At 40.7% G+C, this 24,993-nt stretch overlaps 1 protein-coding gene across 6 annotated transcripts in view; it reads right to left on the bottom strand.

The window, feature by feature from the left end:
• Positions 1-24,993, bottom strand: part of KIAA1549L (KIAA1549 like) — a 147,774-nt gene that overhangs the window by 5,273 nt on the left and 117,508 nt on the right. For all 6 annotated transcript variants that reach the window (XM_081882291.1, XM_081882294.1, XM_081882295.1 and 3 more), the window contains 5 exons: positions 21,257-21,386; positions 18,292-18,642; positions 9,933-10,030; positions 8,450-8,598; positions 255-406 (listed from right to left, as the gene is read on the bottom strand). In XM_081882291.1, the coding sequence (XP_081738417.1) occupies positions 255-406; positions 8,450-8,598; positions 9,933-10,030; positions 18,292-18,642; positions 21,257-21,386 (880 nt within the window). The remainder of the gene's footprint in view (positions 1-254; positions 407-8,449; positions 8,599-9,932; positions 10,031-18,291; positions 18,643-21,256; positions 21,387-24,993) is intronic.

Genomic DNA, 24,993 nt, shown 5'->3' with positions numbered 1-24,993 from the left:
TATAAAACAAAATCAAGGACTTCAGTGAAGAGAATTTACTACTGTTGCATGCTAAGATCATTCTTTAATCTTTCCTATTCTCTTTAGGCCAGTGCAAAATAGGCAACCAGTAGCTGCAACTTTGCAACAAATACTAGCAGTAGCCCATGAAAAGTACTGTCTATGTGGAAATTTCCCTTTCCAAAGGGACTTCCAAGAAAGCTTACTATCTGCATTCAACATACAAATCATAGAAAGAAAATGTGAAAAATTACCGAGTCTGCCCATTGCCCTGGTAATTCATTTTCTGCCGCATAGGACATCCAAGCTTGGTTCCTGTATGCAGTAGGTGGTGTTGGGATGAAATAGCCTGTGAACCCGGGTCGGTTTGCTGCTGGGATGGCAAACACTGCAGGAACTGTACTTCCTATCAAGAAACAGGGAAGATGATTAGCAATCAAAATACATTGCTCTAGACCTAGAGGAACATTGCAAAGGATACCCAAGATGTTCCAACTAGAAGGTGCCATTTTGCATTGGCAATAGAAGCCCCTTGCCAAAGAAAGAGCATGTATTATTGTATCTGCACATAGTGCCTTGTTGCCACTGTTGTAGGATGAAACATCCCACAACAGAATATACCTGTTTGAAGAGGTCAACCCAGCACTGACACTGCTCTTGACACAGTGGAGACACCAACACCATGGTCACCCAACTAGTGATCATACTTGTCTGTAGAAAAAACGAGTATGAAAATTGAACATAGGCACAGTGCAGATGCACATTCATGGATTTATGCTACTGCAGAGAGAAAATAAAAAAAGCCGAAGAGATGATTTTGCTGGTCAGTAGCCTAGTGAATCTATGTAAAGTACTGTATGTGCTGTTATAAACATTTAATATGGATTATAATATTGTTCTATGGTGTAGTTTCTCTTGTACAGTTTATGAGAATAAGTACAAGCATAGCAGTATATTTCAGAATGTAATGGATAAGAATGCTCTTAGGATATTGGGACAAGACAGTCCTATTGAATAGGGAACAGTTACACAGCAGGGTTTGGAGCTTCCAGAAAGCACTGTAACTGTTATTGCTTTGTGAATGGATTTGTTTGCATAGGGTGCTTTGTACATTCCAAGGGGGGATATGATCTCTAAGATAGTCCTGTAGGGAACATCATTCTTTTTAGACAATATGTCATATGCACAATTGTTGGATTATGGGGAAAGAGGAAATAAAGAAAAATATAGGTGTGACTTGTTCCTTCGCTGCTGTGTGGATTGGTCTTCACATGGTTCAGATAATGTTGTACCAACTACCTGCTATTTAAATCAATATCACTTAAACCTTCATTTCCTTCATGTCTGAATCATTTTACATGAACATATCTTGTTACATGATTATAAACCCATTATGTTTTTTTTTTTCTGATGCTTTGCAGCATTTTTGCATAAACAGTTTTTTGCTCCCACCAGGGTGATCTTCATCAGTTGGCAAATGGATGGATCTTCACTCTCACTGGAATCTTCTGGGAGCCACTTGTTAAACTGCCGGCAACACATCACTGCTTTCAGCTTGAAACATGTTGCTAAGTGTTAGAAAAGGAATCCATCTTTATCTTCTGTTCAATGAAGCATCTCTCTTACGTGCCGCACACATCAGCTGCCAACATGTGTATTAAGTGCAGCAAGTCTTTGGACTAGTTCTTGTAACCATTTTTTGAACCAAAATCACAAATAACAAAAGGCATTACTTTCTTTTCTGGGACTCTCCCAGGACTATGTTAATTTTAAAACTCTTTTTGATATGTAGCACACAAAAACACCCAACCATCTCCTAAATAAATACTTGTGTTATTCATAACACAATTGGCATGTTGAAAGTATATTCAAGATTTATATTCCAATTACAAAATTATTTGAATAAGCATTGCATATTAATACATTCTAAGGGAAGGACAAATCAACAATCAGGAGTCAGAAACTCAGTAATTTTTAATTCTGTGTTATCTGTATTCAATACAGCTTTTATCAACATAGAAAACAAGCCTCTCTTTCATTTTCGTACTGCATCCTGGTACAGTCTCTTCCTGAAACCAATATTGTTCCTATAAAGTTCTCTGTGGAATTTAAAATCATGTGTTTGGTCCCCCCCCCCCACACCCAATTAGTTCTATCACAAAACAGGGATGCTACTCAACAAGTCAATGAATACTAATTGAAAACCAACAAGGCTGTTCCATTATTGTCATCAGTTGTGAAGAATGGTCTTTGCCTCCATTCTACTTAACAGGCCAACCCTCTCCTTGTGGTTGTGTATTAAACTGATAAATGCACCTGAGTAACTTGAAACAAAACACTTCACACACATGGGATGTTAAGCAGAAACAATATATTTTAATAAGATGAAGTTCCATTTTTTAAATTTCAGTTTACAGCAGTTTTCCAGCCTCCGTTGTCTACAATGGGCTTGTCAAATTGCATAAATGTTGCTTATGAAGTTACATGAGATGAATGGAACCAAGGACACCAACCAAAGCACCCTTTATAGGGGAAGGGGGGGCGGATGTTAGAAGTTAGCCACATGTTTTCATGTAGTCATGTTCCTCTAGTGACATGTGATCCACTCAGGTCACTAGAACCTAATGTGATACCTTGAACTTGAATTTAAAAGGTTTCAGGTTATATTTCCTGTGCTGATGAATACACCCCTGAGTGGGAGTGGCATTGGGTGCATTTATCCTTATGGGACTCAACAACAATCTAAAAACAGCAAATAAAAAAAAACAATTAAGAAACAGAGACATCAAATTACAAACAGAGTCTCGTGGAATCATAGGTTGGAATGACTGCAGATGCAACACAAGCAGTTCAAATTGGGAAAATGCTTTGAGTGCTTAAAGCCATTTCCAGTACCAATATTTATACCACGGCTGTATATTTACACCACGCTTTAGAGTCACAGAGATTACTTGCGATAAACCCAGGCTGAGTGTAGCGAGGAGCTTCTATTATGCTGGAGCAATTGTAAGCTTCTCTTGAGGAGCCACAATTACTCATATGCTGCTTCCAGAGCCAGAAGGATGCAAATATCAAATAATCTTAAATAAAAAAGAGTGTTCCAATGTGTGTGTGTTTTTTGTCCTATGCCACCTTTAATCCATGACTATTTTCTTTTTTTTAAAGGGAAGTAGAACCAATACCACATCTTCTCCACACATTCAGCCATTTTGATCTTGTGCAGAAGAACAGCAGAAATCATTCCTCCTGCCCTCAAGTTCAAAAATAAAAATAAAAATGAGGCAGCTGCTCCAATGCAAATACAATAAATGACCTTTCAGAATCAGGACCTAACTGTAAAAGAACTCACCCATCAATATACATGCTTAGTTATTAAATAAGCTTGCATTCACACATGACTTTACATTTTGAACTGTTTCTGCTACAGAAGGGAAGAGTGGTGGTCATGCATGCTACGGAAATCAGATCCATGTGGCCACAGGAGAATCTTCTAATGCTGGCAGCGGTGGTGAGCAATATGGATTTTAATACTAGAGAGCTGCCACAGAAGCTTTCTTTTAACGTAAGCGATTGGCTGAATAGCTTTAGGAGTCCTGTGCTATCATTTGGAATCACTGGTGCTTAAAGCTTACCTATGAAGAGAAACTGCTAGATGGAAAACAATCCCAACCCGAGGCCAATTCTAATGTGTGCCCTCTTTAGCTACACGGTCCACATACCAACCTAAACTGTATTGATGGGACCAGAAGCCCAGAGCCAGCAACTTATCTTTCATAGGCTGTCTTTTCTGAGGTAGTCAAAGCACACTGAAGACCTACAAAAGCCTAGACTGTCAACTGTACCACTTATATTTGTTTTATCTTGGTTGTATGTAAGGAGGCACAAGGGTAGTTTTTAGGTTTGATTTGGTTTTTGTTGATTTCAAGAAAATTTGAGGGCCTCTGGTCAAATGAAATTCTCTGACTGCTGTAAATAGCAGCAGTAGATCCATAGAACCAAGGCTGTGAACCACCCTGAGATCTAAAGATGTAGGGCAGCATACAAATTTAATAAATAATGTTTATTTATCATAGCTCATGCTTTGTCTTGATATTTAACAATAAAGAGTGCTTCCTCACTACAATATTCTCTGATTGGTCTTTCTGATCTTGAGACAGTAATTCATTGTCTCCCAATTACATAGTCACACTCATGAAAGCCTTGAATCCAAGTTTGAAAGGATCAGCAAGTCTAAAATGCATACATTGACATGGAAGAAGAATCCTGTTATCCTCTACACCTCACCTTTCATATTCCGCAAAACTAAACTCCAGGGATAAAATTTCTGTTTAGAAATATCCAATGATAATAAGGATTGAATTACTACATTATCCTCCTCCTATTTTTGATGTTTTTTTCTGTGACGTATGTGCCAATCAAGGCTAGCATGTTATTAATGCTCTAAATAGCCATTTAATAAAATATCCTGGGGTCCCAAAGCCAGCCCATGTGAATGCATGATCAACCTGTTGTCTTGTTTATATAAAGCAAAACTGAGAAAATGGGATTTGGCACAGAAATTCTGAAGGTCATTATATTCTATATCCCAGAAATTAAACAGGCTAAGTGTTGTTTTTTGCAAAGATTCTGTCATGTAGTTCCAGTATGTCTATATTACTTCTGGTAACTATTCCTAAGGAGATTCTGTGAAATTAGATACAATGAAAAACTTGATAGAATTATCATTCAGTTCGAGAGTCCGTTTTTAGGTGAATAAAAAACAAATCACCAAAATTGCTACACCTTAGTTAAATTTGAGGTCTCATTGAGGCAATCTTTTCCTCAGCAGAACTGGGAGTTTGGCATTCTCTCTTACTACCCATGACATTAACAGTCGCCTTCTGGACAAGGAGAGTATCCATCACATTTGTTCTGCATCAAGCCAACTAGTGATGGTAAATAAATGTGCCATGGCAGTAGTAATTTACACCTTCCTAAAATGCTGACACCTTAGCATCAGACACCATCTCTTTTGGAGTACCAGCACCCAAATTCTAAACTGACCAACATTTAATATATTTAAACAAACAAGTATCTACAGTATTCTACATTGCTTCCCCTTTAAACAAAAATCAGACAAAAGCTAGCACAGCGCTTCCCAAGTCTATGTACGAAAGAGGAATCTTTCCATGTGGAGCCACCCAGGCTTTAGGCAGTGAAGAATATGTCATCTGGAGCAAGTTGGTTGGGGCAGAAAGGGCAGCCCATTCAGAGGTTGGGACAAAGAGATGCATCCTAGATGAAAACTGAATGCCAGCATCCTCTTTAATAGTAGGTGTGAATCACTGTGCTAGCTAACCAAATGTTACCATAGTATAATTTTTTTCTCATTCCCATAATTAGTAGTTTTGTACAAGTCTACTACCAATCAGTTCCAGAAATATTCAGCTAAACTGCGCTTATCAGAAACAGCTCCTGGCAAAAGATGTCTGTGGCAATAGACTGCCAAGAAGCATGAACTGCGTTACTGTATGTCAACCACTGGGAGCTGGGAGCAGAAGAGCACACAAGCACTAACACACCCCTTGGCAACATGCAAACTGTGCTGAGCGGTCCCCTGGGACTATTTACATGCTTAAAATTAAGTAAAACTCTTAAACGCTCCACTGGATCACAACCTAAGGCAATATAGTGAAATTTCTACAAGCCCTTTTTCCCCACCCCCAACCGGGTGCAAAAAAAATAAAACCCATAGTTTAGTACCCAATCATAAATACAATGCAATTCCCATTTGTTTCAGTGAAAAGTTTGCTTCCATGTAGTGAACTTAGGACTGTGGCCTTAACTGCGATTTTTGTAAGGGGCAGTTGTTTAAGACAAAGGCATTTTCTGTTGGTACATTATTAAATTTCTATCTTACAAAGAAAATTAAGGGATTTTATATTTTTACAAAGATGTTATTTTACATGTGTAGGAAAAGTGGATATAATGTTCTTGCAATAGCTTAGCACCTCGTGATTTCAGAGTCAGAAAAGTTAGGCAGACTCATCTGTGTCAACGCCAACAGCTCATTCAGCCCAGTGTCATCCAGAAATTTCAGAGTTTTCAATATTAAGAGACTATTCTGTGTCTCATGGAATTTGAGGCACTGGAATACCTCATCAATGGAATTGAGTGCCTGATGTATTCGAATAACTGTGAAGTTTTGGGGAACTTAATCGTGAAAACAATGTCTTTTGAGTATTTATTTTTTTAAAACTGCAACACACTATTGATTCTTACTTCTTTATGTTCACATAAGTTACTGGAAATGCAATTTTATTCTACTGATCATTTACCACTATTCAGTATTTTAAAAATACAAAAGTATACCAGCAGTGTAGCAGACAATGCTTTGAATTTGGAAGGACAGATGTTACAACAGAAGATAGAAAACAGAGACTTCAATCTAGGGATATAGGAGCACAGTTGCTCATGTAGGAGCCATGACATGTACACAGCTATTGAATGTTGTATCACAGATTAGAAGATGGAAGTATCCAAAGGGGGGGGGGTAGCTGCAGATAAAATGCCCCCAAATCAGTAAGCGAGTCAGCATATTCTCCTACACATTTTTTCATTTTCAACTTCTGTTTGCCCCAACCACCCTCTGTGAGAAGCAAAGTGAAAAATCTTGCTTCTAGCCTCTTATTTAGAAGCTAACGTCCCACAATGAATGGATTCTTTATAGACACATGGCAACTTACTCCAAAACGTCGCAGGTGGGGCCGGGGGGAGGGGGAATGCAAGGTGAACATCCATGGTACAACGTTTGTAGGAGAAAAATCGCAACTCTACTTTTCTTGTAAACCGCTTAGGAATTTTACTACAATCAAGCGGTATGTGCATTTAAATAAATAACTAAGGAAAGGAAAGGAAAGAGGAAAGTTAAATAAATAAATAAATAAATAAATAAATAAATAAATAAATAGGATTAGCAAGCAAAAGGCGATCCCAATCTACCCTCACCAACATTTTTCTCAAAGACAGAACAGTTACTCTTCCCTTGCTCACCTTTACTTTGACACATTTCTAGCGGCTGAGTGAACGCCAATCATTTAATGTCGTTCTGTCAGGTTTCAAACCCCTGAAAAATGACCTGTTTCTTCCAGACCTTCTTGTGAACCCGGAAACACAAGCGATCCTTTTATAATTTCCTTGCACATGCCCTTTCTACCCCCCAGCAACACAACCTTCCATTCTTTGTATTTGATACACATTGCGCTGGGTTTCTGTTCAATCGGGGGGGGGGGGGGGGAGAATCCTTTTCAAGATGATATGGGCTTCAGCAACTGGATGATTGGTTTAGTCAACTCAAGAACACTAACAAAATGGCAGCTCAAAGTTACAATGTGAAATAGAAGATGATCCCAACTAATTCACACACAGTCTTACACAAACATTTAGGTTGTAGACGTCCAAATGTACCTAAGCAGATATATAATGTCTGAAGTGTTTCCTTAATACAGAAAGGATTTTGCTAAGTTGACTGGAATTTCTTTGTAATCAAAGAGATTGGGGTCGGGGAGGCAGAGCTCAATGGTATAGAACATGCTTTGCATGTATAAGGTCCTAGGTTCAGTCACCAGAATCTCTAGCACGTGCTGAGAAAGACCTCTGGTCTGAGACCCTGGAGAGCTGTGGCCAGTGAGAATAGATGATACTGGACTAGATGAACCAATGTTCTGACTCAGCATGAGGCAGCTTCATGTGTCCATATATTTTTTTTCTGAAGCTTCTCATTGCAAGTAGAATCTACTTGATAGTGAGCTCCCGGAAGAAACGCCTACATGTTATGACCATATTCAACCTATTTAATGTGAAGTGAAGTTAATCTGAATTGATCTGCCACAAAGGGAACCTGGTCAGTCATGAATCAGGATATCCTCACCTAATTCATTTTGGAATGGTTTGCAAGGACATGCTAGCTTGCAAGCTGGAGACACAATGAAACAATCACATGACATTTGCCACCAATTCAGGATGGCTTCACCACATTTAGCTGAAAGTGGTAATCTGAACAGGCTCTTTCTAAAGAAAGCTTGTGGCCTTTGGGTCAATGCAGAGTGCATTCCACTCAAGAGTAAGCAGCCATTACAAGGGAAATGGTCTACGTTACATGGCCATTTGCTTTCTGTACAGCAAAACACACCATCGGTTCCAAGATCCTGTCTTAGAAAGATGCCAATTCCAGGTGCTTCAAACAGAAAGACCATATCCTTCCTCCCCATTCCTCTCCCATATTAGAAATATGCTGCATGTGATAAAATGAAAGAGTGTGTGGGGATCCTTTTATTAATTCTCCTCATCAAGCCTTCAAGAGAACCATTTAACACAGTCCTAAACAAGGTGCTTGCAAGATCTCATACGCTTGTCTCTATGCCATACAGACTTAGATGTGGTCTCTGTTTGTACCGCATGCGTTTTTCACCTGAGTAATTCAAGGCTGATTGATCCAATGGAGCCACAGATACTGGGGCTCTTGATACTGGGACAAAAGGGGCATGATCATGCGGCTGAATCTGTTCAGTTCCACTGGACTCTGATATTCTTGTCTTGCTGCCAATATCAGACGTCGACCTGTATAATATATATTGGAAACATCAGTCATTCCAACATCAAGCACACATCAGTTGCAATCCACAACCTACTTGCTCTGGAGCAGACCAGTTAACTACAGCTTTAGCCACAGAAGTATGGGATCTTTTTGTGAAAAGCGGGTAGAGAAAGCATTTTGCTTTTTGCTTTGATAGTCGTTTACAATGGGTGCATACCAGTAGAGCTGAGTCGCTACTTCAAGCATCATTTTATAGCCTGCATCCCAAAGACATATCCCGATTTGTTATAGCACAAAGATATGTTAGAAAAGAAAAATAAATAAAAAGTAGTGAGGCTACAACAAACAGCCCTGGTTACTTACTGTATCCTGCCTATACTGATAATTTTCTTTTAAAAATCAAAATATAGTAAGTTTAAAAACACAGTAATTTCAGTAAAAAAAATCCTTTTTCTTTTATATAGTCTTTGTAGCTCAGTGCTACATTTGTTCTGACAGTGAAGGATGAGCATGGCTGCCCGTGTTTTACAGTCCACTGATATTTTTGCAAAACAGTTATGACATCACTGGCAGCCAATCAGGACAGCTCAGCTGTTTCTGTATTCTTATGCTAATGCACAGTAAAATATAACATGCCTGCTATGTTGTGGCTTTGCAAACAGGTGTCATTTTGTAGAAGCAGCATTTCATAGACCAAGAGCCTGAGCTATGCAACTGCTACTTAGGAATGCATGGATATGAGCTAGCTGACTGTGAGAAAACAGAATTTAAAAGGCAATGTCCACAAGATTGGAATGAATGGAAACTGTACAATAGCAGTGCCTGGAGAACTGGGCACTAAATACTAAAACATTGTTAAAACTGATTCATATTTATTAGGCGTTTAAAGTGCGGATAAGAAACTTGATGGCAACAATCTCTCTAAATGTCTTCAGAGTGCCAAAACCAATTTTATAAGGTCATCCATATATTTTGCAATGCTTACTGCTAGTCGTCTCAGAAGAGAAAAGCAAGAAGGTTTATGAATCATTTACTTCTTTTACAGAACAACCAATCTGGCATGCCTTTATGATAGAGGATTTAAATCATGGTTTAAGATACTATTAGGTATCTGAGTGGCTTACAGCTGAACAATACCCCACATTTTTCCTTGCTTGCTTGCTTTTAAAAACAATTTGAAAACCTAAAATTCTGAAATGACACTACTTGATTATAGTTTCACAAATACCTATACAGTATAAGAAATGCTAGCCCTGTAATGCATCAGAGGCTTTCAATATCAGTTATAAAGCAATCTTCCCTCTTGAGATAGAGATACAACATTTTCAACTAAAACATAAAAACAACAGCATAGTACCTCCTAAGAGAAGTGATGGCAACAGGTCCCGTCCTAGGAGGCACAGGAGGAGGTGGAGAACCCATCACCATTTCAGGGAGTGGAGAAAATCTATAAGCCTGTTAAGAAAAATAAATAAATATTTCCTCAACGATCCTCAACTTTTCATAAAAAATTATACTGCATTGCATTTTTCCAAAATATGACATAAGCATGTTGGAAGAAGACTGTAATCCAAGCCTATTTCAAAGTGAACATTATTAGTGCATCCTAAAATTTCAACGCTGCAGTGTTCTTGTCTGTCTTAATTCTCCCCCAAGGATAATTCAGAATGGGTTTTTTGTCCCACTAAAAATAAAAATATTTTGATGTTGGAATATCTCAAGGCACCTAACATTATCACAGGAAACAAAAATGTCTACAAGAAAACCATTTTATGTTTTAACTTTTCTTTCCAACCTTTTTAACAGGGAATATGTTTCATGTTCCTCTAGGCAAGAACAAGCAAGTTCCTTTATTATGACAACATAAAGACTCAATTTAAAAAACAAAAAACAACCACCACCACCAAAGTAAAGTAATCCTGGGGATCAGAATTTAGAGGCTATTGCATCAGTCACCCAGGATTTACAGAGTTTGACAGAAAATGGCAGATAGCAAAATTAGAGATTTTTGCCATGTTACACGCGTGTCAAAACACCTCCCTGACACTGTCACCATCAGCCTATGGCCCAAAGCATGAGATACTAATCTTGCAGCCTTTGCACTGTGACAGAGATTGTCAAGTTAACTTGGGAATACAGCGACAGTTATCAAATCTGCTTAGCAGCTAGTTTGAAATGCTGCCTTGACATCCTCTACTTTTCATTCTCCTAGAATAGCCAACATATCAAAATCATCACTGAGAACAGCATGGCATTCTAGGCACCCTAAATAGACACCTTGACACAGGAGGTGTTGTAAGATTCAGATAGGATGCATTCAAACACATTTCCTACTCTATCACTTAGGAGAGTTCAGAGAGAGAGGGTGTGGGGAGGGAGCCGAGAGAGACGAATAGGTAGCTGAGAATGCATTTGCTTCATTTCTCCCCTGGTCCTGCTGCCACCATGCAAGCCAAAGCTAAGCCATAGTTAGACTTGGAATTATGTCCAAACGCATGATCATGGTTTGTACTTGGCTCATTGACCATGGTTTGTCTGTGGGAGATAAACCATGAGCCCAGGTTTCTGAGCCCATGGGCAACTTCCACCAAGAGTTAAGCAGCAGCATGAACCTTTGCATTTAATGTAACTAGCTTTCAGATAAACCTCAATGAATGGATCAAAAATAACCATGTTTTTCTGTCTCCCCATCCTAGCAGTTTTGAGTATGAAACCTGGGGGGGGGGTTCATTCTTGCACCATAAGAGGAATAATCTGGGGACTTTATTAGCTATCCATACAGACATGCTTATTTCTATTATGAAATGTGAAATGCCTTTTTTACAAAACAGTAAAGCTGTTTACACCAGGGTAAGATACAGCAACTTTAGCTCTAGGGTCTTTTTCTTGGTTACAAAGCAAATTTCAGACTGTTCTCTATTTCATAGTAAACTCAGTATTTCACTGGCCTATTTTTAAATGGATGTTCTGCCAATGCTTGATATGTTAAGGACTTATTATTTGTCAGGGAAGAAGCATATCTGCCTTAGATTAGCACAAAAAAGTTGGTCTTTATATATTGTTTTGTTACAGATCAGTTATTATTAAAGAATCCAAAACCAATGGTCTTTGGAATCAGTGCCACAAGAAAGAGGTTGTTGGAAGGCACAGAAAGTGTCCAGGCTGCATCAGGATATATTACACATATACAAGATCATTGGGAAATGTTTGCAAAGACCAATGTAACTCTCTACAGTGGCAGGCAGTGGGTAAAGTATAACTATCTAGCTGGATACGCTAAACCATGCCAAGGCAAGAGTAAATGCTTCATCTGAGTAAATACTTCAAAGGGAAAGATGAATGAGAAAGGTAGAGATTGCACCTCTAACCAAAATGGAACATTTCCTGGGGAATTTGCCAACCCACACTTTCCCCATGTCTCCCCAGTAATATGTATATATAAAAAAAAGAATTATAATGGTGGAGATGTTATCAGGTTAAGCCTTCTGCTGTGATGATATCAACAGCAACCATTTTTTCCAACTACACATAACGGAGAGCTGTGAATTGGTGGTGCCCAAAATAGCTTTAGCAATATGTACTTTGGGCCTTGGTAAATAAAACAGATTGGGCTGGCTAGATTCTCTGAAATCAACACAGGGAAAGGAAGGAAGCTCTAAAGTTTTTTCTTTCTTTCTTTCTTTGTGAACAACTTATTCAAGGTGTAGGTGGGCTGGAGATCACCAACTGCTTCTGTTTAGTCACATTTTCCAGGAACAACCCCAGCAGGTTTGCTATAGCCTATCTTTATATCAATGAGGTGATTCATAATTGATTTAGCTCAGGCAGAAAAAAAAACATTTTTGTTCCTATTTAACTGTTGAGAAAAGGACCGGGATTAATCATACGCCTGTCTCCCTTTTTAAAGTGTAGGTGACAGACAACCTAGCCCACAAGACTGGAAGCACATAGATAACAGTTTTCGCAGTGTCTCTTGGGAACTTTCTTAAGTATACATGACATTATGGATCCTTCTTTTCATTGCAGGTGCTCTGAATGAAGGAGGACAGCATAAATAAATAAAATCTCCTGAATCTCAAGGTGGCTCTTTAATCACAAGATCTTGTTACTCTGACTATGTAGCAGCACCAAGATGGAATATGAGATTCCTCTCCTGGGTTGTCAACATATCCCAACCATAGATTTTGCCTGTCTAAACTTCATAGTGTTGGTTTAGCATGAGGCATCTCCTATTTGGATATAATTTGGCAATACATATCTGGGAATCCAATGACTTTGCCACCGGAAACACCTGGAAAACCTTTGCATTTCTCCCTTATGTTCATTTTATTGTAGCCCATCACTAACCTCATTTTTAGGAGCCAGGACAATAACAAGAAGCAATTATCTATCTAAAACTGCCAATAAAGCTCCATTCTCAACACACAGGGTGCAGGGTGGGAGGAGCTTATCAGAGCTTGCAGGGCAGCACTGAAGAAGGAGCAAAAAGGGTTTTCTTGTGTGTTTCTTTGTGGCTAATTAGCTGCTCGCCCTGTGCAAAGGTCAGAGGGGGCAGGGTTTCCGTTGAGGCAGGTGATTAGCTGTGGGAGGAGCTTATCAGAGCTTGCAGGGTAGCGGCGCACACATAGCGGCGCACGCAGTTTGATCCATCTTTTAGATTTAGGGGAGCTAGTCTCAAACATTTGTTGGGGGAGACCTAGGTTTTTTTGGGGGGGCAGTTATTTGTCCTGTCTTCACGCTTTTTATGATGGAGGACCGCTGTAGCCACCCCCAACGACACGTTCTCAAGATGGAGGGTGAGGGAACAGCTGCAGTCGCCTGCGGTTCCTGCGCAATGCTTGCCATCTTGCCAAAGGTTGCAGGCAGCTTTACCTGCAGCAATTGCATGTTGATTGCCCTCTTAGAAGACAAAGTCCAGCAACTGGAGGAACATGTAGCTACACTCCAAAGAATTAGAGAGCTGGAGCTCTTCTTGGAAGCAACAGAGCACACCGTCTCCACCAAGGAGGAGACAGGGGACTCCCCTGAGAAGGAGGCTAGTTCACCAACACAGGAGCCAGATATATGGAGAAATGTGACTCAAAGAAGTAGGAGGCCCAGGGTTCGCTCTGATTGTTTAGAAATACACAGTCACTTTGAGGTCCTCTCCCCTAGCATGGAAGACGAAGAGCAGACTCCATTTGAGGATCTCTCCCTCATTACAGTCGATCAGGTATATGAAGACGAGCAGCAAAGTCAGTCCTCAGGGAATGTGCAGGCGACCTTGGAATGGACAGCTCACGGAAGAACCCCGACCAGACCTAAGAGGAGGTGTATAGTGGTGATAGGGGATTCCCTACTGAGGGGAACAGAAGCAGTGATCTGTGGGCCTGACAAGATGTCTCGGGAAGTGTGCTGTCTCCCCGGGGCTAAGATCCAAGATGTAACTGAATGACTGCAAGGAATCATAAAACCCACTGACAAATACCCCTTCCTCTTGGTTCATGTGGGAACCAATGACACTGCAAGCAATAGCCTCCAGAAGATCAAAAGAGACTACGAGGCTCTGGGCAGGAAATTGAAGCAATTAAATGCACAAATTGTCATCTCATCTGTCCTCCCAGTTGAACGACGTGGCCCAGGGAGAGAGGGAAAAATAGTGGAAGTGAACAGCTGGCTTCGCAAATGGTGTAAACAAGAACGGTTTGGATTCTTAGATCACGGACTGCAGTTTCTTGAAGATGGACTTCTGGCAAGCGATGGGCTGCACCTCACAATGGTTGGGAGGAATGTTTTTGCCAAAAATCTCAGAAACCTCATCAGGAGGGCTTTAAACTGACTAATGTGGGGGAGGGAGACAGTGCTCCTGAAGGTAGGAGTCTATCAATTGATGAAGATGATCATTCAAATGTCATAGACCAAATGGAGCAAACAGCACGCAGACCTAGTGGTGGGAGGGAAAAATCCCTAAATAAGAGACACGGGAGAATGATCAATGGACTTCAATGTCTGTACACTAATGCGCAAAGCATGGGAAATAAACAAGATGAGCTTGAGCTCTTGGTACAGCAAACTAAATATGACATAATAGGCATCACTGAAACCTGGTGGGATAAGTCCCACAATTGGAATGTAATAATGGAGGGATACAATCTATTTCAGAGAAACAGACCAGACAAGAAAGGAGGAGGAGTGGCGTTATATGTCAGGGATGTGTATACCTGTGAAGAGATCCAAGATTTAGAAGCTCAAAGCCAAAGTGAGAGCATTTGGGTCAAAATTAAGGGAGAGAAGAATAACAGTGACCTCATTGTGGGAGTTTACTATAGATCCCCAAGCCAAACGGAGGACATAGATGATGCCTTCCTGGAACAGATGGCCAAGCATGCAAAAGGAAGGGAGATAGTAGTAATGGGGGACTTCAATTACCCGGATATTTGTTGGATGTCAAACTCAGCCAAGAGCATAAGGTCAGACAGATTCCTCACTGGCCTTGCAGACAACTTCATTGTCCAGAAAGTGGGAGAAGCAACAAGAGGAACAGCCATTTTAGATCTGGTCCTAACCAATGTTGATGACCTGGTTAGTGGGGTAGAAGTGGAAGGATCATTAGGCGCGAGTGATTATGCTCTTCTGAAGTTTACTATACAGCGGAAACGAGCAGCCAAGCATACTAGGACTCAATTTCTTGACTTTAAGAAAGCCGACTTCATAAAACTTAGGGAAGTGCTGGGTGAGATCCCATGGACAGTAATACTAAAAGGAAAGGGAGTTCATGATGGCTGGGAGTTTGTTAAGAGGGAGATAGTAAAAGCACAACTTCAGGCAATACCAATGAGACGGAAACATGGAAGGTGCCTAAAGAAGCCAGGGTGGCTATCTAAAGAACTTTTAACTGAGTTAAGATTTAAAAAGGATGTGTACAAAAAATGGAAAAGGGAGGAAACCACCAAAGAGGAATTCAAACAAATAGCCAGCACGTGTAGACACAAAGTCAGAAAAGCTAAAGCACAGAATGAACTCAGGCTTGCTAAAGAGGTTAAAAGCAACAAAAAAGGCTTTTATGGGTATGTTCGTAGCAAAAGGAAGAACAAAGAAACAGTGGGGTCACTCAGAGGAGAAGATGGTGAAATGCAAACAGGGGACACAGAAAGGGCTGAACTCCTCAATGCCTTCTTTGCCTCAGTCTTCTCCGATAAAGAAAACAATGCCCGACCTGAAGAATTTGGAGCAAATGATTCAGCAGAGGAAACACAGCCCAGAATAACTAAGGAGATAGTACAAGAATACTTGGCTAGTCTAGATGTATTCAAGTCTCCAGGGCCAGATGAACTGCATCCAAGAGTATTAAAAGAACTGGCAGATGTGATCTCAGAACCACTGGCAGTCATCTTTGAGAATTCCTGGAGAACAGGCGAAGTCCTGGCAGACTGGAGGAGGGCAAATGTTGTCCCTGTTTTCAAAAAGGGGAAAAGAGAGGACCCAAATAATTACCGCCCAGTCAGTCTGACATCAATACCAGGGAAGATTCTGGAGCAGATCATTAAGCAAACAGTCTGTGAGCACCTAGAAAGGAATGCTGTGATCACCAATAGTCAGCATGGATTTCTGAAAAATAAGTCATGTCAGACTAACTTGATCTCGTTTTTTGACAGAATTACAACCCTGGTAGATGAAGGGAACGTAGTGGATGTAGCCTACCTTGATTTCAGCAAGGCATTTGACAAGGTGCCCCATGATATTCTTGTAAAGAAGCTGGTAAAATGTGGTCTTGACTATGCTACCACTCAGTGGATTTGTAACTGGCTGACTGACCGAACCCAAAGGGTGCTCATCAATGGTTCCTCTTCATCCTGGAGAAGAGTGACTAGTGGGGTGCCATAGGGTTCTGTCTTGGGCCCGGTCTTATTCAACATCTTTATCAACGACTTGGATGATGGACTCAAGGGTATCCTGATCAAATTTGCAGATGACACCAAACTGGGAGGGGTGGCTAACACCCCAGAGGACAGGATCACACTTCAAAACAACCTTGACAGATTAGAGAACTGGGCCAAAACAAACAAGATGAATTTTGACAGGGAGAAATGTAAAGTATTGCACTTGGGCAAAAAAAAATGAGAGGCACAAATACAAGATGGGTGACACCTGGCTTGAGAGCAGTACATGTGAAAAGGATCTAGGAGTCTTGGTTGACCACAAACTTGACATGAGCCAACAGTGTGACATGGCAGCTAAAAAAGCCAATGCAATTCTGGGCTGCATCAATAGGAGTATAGCATCTAGATCAAGGGAAGTAATAGTGCCACTGTATTCTGCTCTGGTCAGACCTCACCTGGAGTACTGTGTCCAGTTCTGGGCACCACAGTTCAAGAAGGACACTGACAAACTGGAACGTGTCCAGAGGAGGGCAACCAAAATGGTCAAAGGCCTGGAAACGATGCCTTATGAGGAACGGCTAAGGGAGCTGGGCATGTTTAGCCTGGAGAAGAGGAGGTTAAGGGGTGATATGATAGCCATGTTCAAATATATAAAAGGATGTCACATAGAGGAGGGAGAAAGGTTGTTTTCTGCTGCTCCAGAGAAGCGGACATGGAGCAATGGTTCCAAACTACAAGAAAGAAGATTCCACCTAAACATTAGGAAGAACTTCCTGACAGTAAGAGCTGTTCGACAGTGGAATTTGCTGCCAAGGAGTGTGGTGGAGTCTCCTTCTTTGGAGGTCTTTAAGCAGAGGCTTGACAACCATATGTCAGGAGTGCTCTGATGGTGTTTCCTGCTTGGCAGGGGGTTGGACTCGATGGCCCTTGTGGTCTCTTCCAACTCTATGATTCTATGATTCTATGATTCAAAGCAATTTTGAACTTAGCTTGTGAATATTAACCACAGTTTGATCGCAGTTTGTTGGTTCAAACAACACAACAAGCTGTAGTTAAGCAGAAACAGTGAATGCTTCCAAACACCTCTTTGAATCTACGCCTGAGGCAAGCTGCGGCTCATTCATATAATGCTAAATTACTGTTTAGCATGATATCCACAGCAGATCACTAATAAATGCTGGTTTTTTTAAAGCCAACTTGACTTTTAGGGCTCTCCCACACTTCCACTTGTCCTTCTGCTTTCCAACAGGAAGACCCGCTGCTTGCCATTGAATCAGAACAAGAATCAATCAGTTTTTCTGCAGATTGACATTTGTTCCAATTATGAGGTAAACAGCAGTTTTTCCTGGGGAAAGCAGTGGGAGAAATGGAAAAACCACTCAGATCTGTGCCTAGAAAGCACAGGACAAGTGGAAGATCGGACCCACATGACAAGCAGATATGCGGACAAGCTCTTACTCTGCTTATTTTAAGTACAGTAAGTTAATTTCTATTTGATAAAGCCAACTTGGGTTATTCATCTCAAAACTAATCTAGAACATTTCTCTTCTGCCAGTACTTTGACTAAACAATCTAGGGCCTTTTAAACTGGGGTGGGGGGATATTGTTTTCTTTGTTATGTATTTTTGTGTTTTCATACTATAAACTGCCCTGTGATCCTTGGATGAAGGGAGGTATAGAAATTTAATATGAGGAGGATGATAATGAGGATGAAAACTGAACATCATTCACACAGCCCAGCAGAATCTTCGAGCCACTACATGAAGTATGTGATGGCCAGAAGAGAAACTCCCTAAAGTCCAAATTCTGGCATTTCAACAACAGTTCTGAGTATAACACATATAAGTGGTCACTTACAGGCCTTGGCAAACTGTACTGATACACTTCTGGTCTATAGGTAGGCACCCACTGTATTCCTCCTCTGGGTCGAGACATGGTACCAGGAGCACTGGTCACAACTTCAGAGTATGGCAACTGCTGTGTAGAACTGTAAGCATCTTGCTGCCTGCTCTGTCCTCCATGACCTGCTGAGGCCAAACTAAAGGCTTCTTCCAGTAGCATGTGCATCTGTTGTCTGACTTCATCAATGGATGGCTGGGAACTCAGAGTCGATGTCTCTGAATGGCCTTTTGCTTGATGAGCTCTGTTATAATTTCGGGGCTCATTGACACGGTCAACATTTGTTTCTTCTATCATTTCAGGCTCAGTCTGTTGGATATAATAGAGAATGTTGGGCAACTGTGCAAAAGGGTGGGGGGTTAATTCAGTAAAAAATCCTGTCTATGTCTAGGTCATAAGAAGTGATTATATTTGACTTTCATAAAGTGTTAAATTTTCTTTATCAACCTCATTTGGCCCATCAACACCTATCCATAATGGACAGCTATTTCAGAAACCATGAAATGGTTGTCTTTACCACATGTGTTATTCAACTGATCAATGGCTAGAGAATTGGTTGTAGAATCATGTCATAAATGAAGTCAGAGGGGCAAATAACTCCAACACTCCCAGTGCTTGCCTGCCTTTCTCCCTCCCTCTCCAGCTCTACTTCTAGAGATCCATTTCAGTCAGAATGACCCCTTCCCATCACTGGTACATAAGTTATTTCTGTCCTCTCACAGCTCCTCTGCAGCACAGACTGCAAAGTTTCATAGTCCTTTATAAGCAAGTTCTGAACAAGATATATATCATTTTCACCCACAGTGTGATTTAATTTGACAACTCAGTTCAGCACTCTATTCAGTCTTCTATGAGGTGCTCAATATTAGACGATAATGTATATATTTAATAAATTATGTTAGGCAAGTTACAAACATACGGCAAACTCTCATTTGTCGGTGGGGAGGATTGCACTCAAAATACCTGTTTGCCACTTCTGTTACCTACGTGGGGAACTGGGAGTTGCTTGCACAGAGGCTGTTGGTGGGGGAGCACTGGACTTGAAAATTACTTTATACATGTAAATAGGCTAAACATGCAAGCAGTCTTTCAGCTAGGCACAAGGATCCATTTATACTACTAAATATTAAAAGATGCTCTGCAAATAGCATCTGCCATCTGCTCCTCATGTAGGCCTAAAAACATTTTGTACTATTTGCTTGCATTAATATTTTAAATTGTAAACTGCCTTAGGAGAAAGGCAGTATATAAATGCAAGCCATAAATAAATAAAGCACACACCTCCCCTCCCCCTGCAAAGTTGTTTCACTTCACTTTTGTATCATGCTTCTGTTGCCAAAAGGAAAGCCAAAGGAAGCTAACAACATACCAAAACAGTATTTTACAAAAGGGAAACAGCTACCAGGAAAGAGTGAGTCAGAGAAAAGCTGCCTCTATCGAGCATTTTATCAGTAATTTTTCTAAAAGCCCCTTTTCCACCTGAAGCAGTTAAATTTAAAAACAGATTTAAAATAGGCTGTCCCTTTAAATTTCTGTTGCAGTGAAGCACACTAGAGCATAGCAGGCCATAATCCCAGTTACACAGCAAATTACGATTTATTTGTTCTGACAGGCAGTGTCAAAACATGGACAATCCCATCACAAACGTACTCTTGTGAATATTTTTTGATGTTTCACAGTTTCCCTCACCTTGGCAAAGGAGCACACTATATTTCAGTGGATAGATAGGGTATTTATTACATCATAAGCATTACAATCCTTGATTTCTATATTTGTGATCTGGCAGATAGCGTATCCATTCAGCAGGGGCTGCTTTTATTCAGTCCCTAACGTAGAATTTACCCTTTTCTTTTCTTGCAACTGCTGCACTGTAGGCCACCGTTGAAAAGGCCGAGACCAGGGATCACCAACCATGCACCCATAGGTGCACTTACACACACAGTAGCAGGATCTGCACGGTCCCCTGGATGCCTCCCCCACCACTGAAATTAGGTTTGAAAGAAGCATTGTACTGCAGCCAACAGAATACACTGTAGTGTGGGCTTGACTGTGATGCGGCCTGGTGTTAATTCACAAAGCCCTAAACAACTTGGGTGCAAAGGACCTTAAGGACCATCAGATTCCTTATGCTTTGCTTCAGCTGCTGAGCTCTTCTGATGGGGCACTGTTGGTGGACATATTTTCCCAAGACTGTTTTTGTCACCATAAGTGCTAGAAAGTGGTTTAAATAACGAAAGAAAGCTGAGGCTTTTAGGATACAGATGCCTGTTCTAAGCTTGGTTGATATGGTATGACTGCAGAATTGTATCATATCAGCAGAATCAATAAAATATTGTGAGTTTCCTTTTCCCTTTTTGTTATTTACCTTTATACTAACAAAATGTGTGGAAGGCTCGACAAGATTGTAAGGAGCCGCCTTGTATTGTCAGATCAACAATCTACTTAGATTGTAAGCACCTTGAGCTTTTGGGAAAGGGCATGTGCCTGAGTGAATGTTTAAAATGAACGAACTGCTGTTATTCAAGCTTGACTTCAGGAACTGCCTTTCCCATGCCTTCTACTGAAGTGAATATATGATTAAAAAAAACCCTGAAACCTGAAGACCAAAATTGCATAAAATCAGTTCTAGCTGTTGCTAAAATGGAAGTAGCTATTAACAGTGCTTTTTCTGGGGGGGAGGGGCACATACCCCTAAACATTTTGTGAATATAAGTTTGGCCTCATTGAGGGGCAGTATTTTAATATGAGTAGGAAAATGAGAGTACCCCTAAACTTTTTTTTTCTTTTTTTTTTCTTTTTTTTTTGAAAAAAAGCACTGGCTATTAAGCACTTTCACACTAGGTAGATTGTTTTGCTAGGACCGTTCTAATGTTTGCTACACTTCCAATGCAACTTGTAATGAATGAATTTTGCATGCACGTACATCATATCCACTGTTGCGGATACCACGCCTTTGTCTCTCTCGTGTAACAAGTAGATCCATCTCAGTTTCTCCTGGACTTGGACTGTTCAAAGACTGCCTGCTTCGGTAAACAGAGTTCTTCATTTGTTGCCTGCAGAAGAATAAAGTATTTAAATGAGGCCAGTATTGTTGTTGTTGTTGTTGTTGTTGTTGTTGTTGTTGTTGTTGTTGTTGCCTACAACAATTTATTACCTGCCCTTCACCCCAAAGTCCCAAGGCGGGTTGCAATAATTGAAACATGAGACTAAGAACACTTGCTGGTGCTGACCTTTAAAGCCCTAAACGGCCTCGGTCCAGTATACCTGAAGGAGCGTCTCCACCCCCATCATTCTGCCCGGACGCTGAGGTCCAGCACCGAGGGCCTTCTGGCGGTTCCCTCATTGCGAGAAGCAAAGCTACAGGGAACCAGGCAGAGGGCCTTCTCGGTAGTGGCGCCCGGCCTGTGGAACGCCCTTCCAGCAGATGTCAAAGCGATAAACAACTACCTGACATTCAGAAGACATCTTAAGGCAGCCCTGTTCAGGGAAGTTTTTAACGTGTGATATTTTACTGTATTTTTGCTTTCGATGGAAGCCGCCCAGAGTGGCTGGAGAGGCCCAGCCAGATGGGCGGGGTATAAATAATAAATTATTATTATTATTATTATTATTATTATTATTATTATTATTATTATTTAAAACAACTTAAAATTACAGAAATAAGGCATGTCCTACAAATATACACATCAGGTGTAAAAAGCCAGAGTAAAGAGGTACATCTTCCATAGTAGGATGTCGGTTCAGTCTTTATGCTCCGAGTTCTGAAAAAAATATTCTAAATCATCATTTCCCACTCATCTCCAAGCTAAGTGGTTACACAGATACACACCCATGCATATTCAGTTACACATTGGCAGTCATCAAGTCAAATTATATATTGATTGCTTCAATGAAGACCAAAGATTGAAGCACTTGGAAACAAACAACTAGAATTTATTAGACAATGTACTCCAAACAAATACTGAAATGCTTCTTCTTTGTGAAGATTTGTGTATAACTCTGCAATTTCAAACTGATGTAACTACACACCAGTTATTTCTTTATTCATTTCCATATCAATAATAACCTGCAATAATGATGGACTTGCCCGATGTGCTTGAAAATCATCCAATGCATATTCATACTGTCTCACATACGTTAGCGAACCATTCAGCTAGGTGCCAACCTTTTTCAGCACAGTATTCCAAACCCTTAGCAACTGCATTGTTGGACTGAAGTCTGATCACCCAAAGACACATGATCACGGCATGTGAATGAAAAAAACCTGATGTGCAAAATTAGCAAACAAAGGGACAAAAAGGGTAACTGGGTGGTGGCTTTTCCTCAAGCAATCTGCCTGCCAGAGACTCGTGGATAGTTCATGTCACACTCAAACTGATTCCTTGCTAGCACACTGTAAGCATTTCAAAATCCTCTACAGTGGTACCTCGGGTTAAGTACTTAATTCGTTCTGGCGGTCTATTCCTAACCTGAAACTGTTCTTAACCTGAAGCACCACTTTAGCTCATGGGGCCTCCTGCTGCTGCTGCGCCACCGCTGCACAATTTCTGTTCTCATCCTGAAGCAAAGTTCTTAACCTGAGGTAATATTTCTGGGTTAGCGGAGTCTGTAACCTGAAGCATCTGTAACCTGAAGTGTATGTAACCCGAGGTACCACTGTACAGAGTCAACCTTCTTAAAAACTGCTACGTTTGTTTTAAGAAATAGCATTCAAGAAACAATACACTTCTAATAACACAGTTCGTAACAGAGTTCATACTAGCCTTAACCAACCTAGTGTCCCCCAACTGTTTTGGACTACAACTCCCATCAGCCCCAGATCTAGCACAAAAGAACCAGTCCTAAATTTCCCATATCTTGTTATCTCCAGTGCTTTTTTTCTGTGCGGACGAAGGGGTAGGCATAGCCCTAAACATTTCGTGAATCTAAGTTTTGCCTCACTGAGTTGCAGATTTCAATATGAGTAGGAAAATGAGAGTACCCCTAAACATTTTTTTTAGAAAAAAAGGCACTGGTTATCACTATACCGTCAGGACACATAGTCCATAAAGAACATCAATAAGTAGCATCATTTAATCTGAAGCTCTCCAGTTATTTCTAAGGAAATCAAGCAATTGTCCCATAGCTATGACAGAGCTCTATGCTGTGGAAACGGATGATGGATGCAGGAAAGGTGCCCATTTTTCTCTGTGACACAAATTTGACAATAAACCAGACTAACAATGAACATCTATCAGATGACTCACTGGGGGCAGAAAATAAGCAAGACAGAAGCTAAGATAAAAGTGGGAGGCAGAGTTTCTGACCTACTTCGTAGCTGAACAGCAGGTCTGAAGGCCAGAGTGGGGCATCTACATAGACCATGAGTGCAAATTATAATGCTGGTGGGTCTTGAAGGCTCTAGAACAGGCATCCCCAGACTTGGCCCTCCAGATGTTTTGGGGCTACAACTCCCATCACCCCTAGCTAACAGAACCAGTGGTCAGAGATGATGGGAACTGTAGTCCCAAAACATCTGGAGGGCATAGTTTGGGGGTGCCTGCTGTAGAATCATATTTCCTAATGCCTTTGGGGGGGGGGCTTTACTTTTCCCTGCTCTAGTGCATGAACAAAACACTATTATTATTATTTTGCTTTCAACAGAAAGAGAATAACCTAACTAGCATATTGTCACATTTGTTTAGTATCATGAGACCTGTAGAGAGATCTTAGTGGGACTGGTCTGAGGTGAGGGAGGAAAATGTGGAAATGCTAGAATTTTCATCCATTCATTGCAAATGTATAAAGTCATTTATTTAACAATTTAGTACCACAAAATCCTCAACCTTGAAACATTAATCTGCATACAGAAAGGCAGAATACTAGGTTGTAAAAAAGTACAACTAATCACAAGTTTAATACAACAACTTTTTCCTCAGATTAGTTCACTTTGTCTGCCACTGTCTCTGCCGTCACCTATTGCCGGTCTCCTTGCCTTTCACCCTCCCAGTTCCAATGGGCACCAGCCACTACTAAAACGGTATACTACTAAAACAGAGGCAAACCCAAGGGAGTGGAAGAAAATGAGGAAGTTTGTCTCTATACCTAAACTGATTCATTTAATTAGATTCAGGGGGCAAGCAACAGGATAACTTTATAATACACTGAAGATACACTGTGGAGGGGGGAAGTGCGTCTTATAGAGCGAAAAATACGGTAAGCAGTGAGCGCAAACTTTTAAGCAATTGAGATATGTGCTGATGGCAGTCTGTCCTTATCGACAATCTAGCCATAGCATTTTGTAGCAGCTGGAGTTTTTGGACCAGGCACAAGGGCAGCCCCAAATAGAGGGTGTTACAATAGTCAAGACTTGAGGTTACTAGTGCATTAATCATCTTAGCCAGGCTATCCTTGTCCAAGAATCAGCTTGGTCAGTAAATGGCTAATAAACTTGGGACAGGAGGAACCTCTAGGGTTGCTTCCAGAAGACCTGCCCCAATATGTTTTCAGCGAGGCTAGACAAAATTGTGTCAAGCAAGCATTGTCCTACATTTTCCTCCAGTACGTTTCCCCCATCACTTTCCCTTTCCTAAAAAAACAAAAAAGCCCAATCCTCTGAGGAACTGGGTTTGTTGAGCAAGACCTCAAATCTACTTTAATTGTGCAACTGGAATTTCCCAG

This window comes from Podarcis erhardii (assembly GCF_964252035.2).
Source record: "Podarcis erhardii genome assembly, chromosome: 1".
NCBI classification, from domain to species: domain Eukaryota; kingdom Metazoa; phylum Chordata; class Lepidosauria; order Squamata; family Lacertidae; genus Podarcis; species Podarcis erhardii.
The sequence above is the reverse complement of the archived record's forward strand: the minus strand, read 5'-3'. Positions and strand labels throughout refer to the sequence as shown.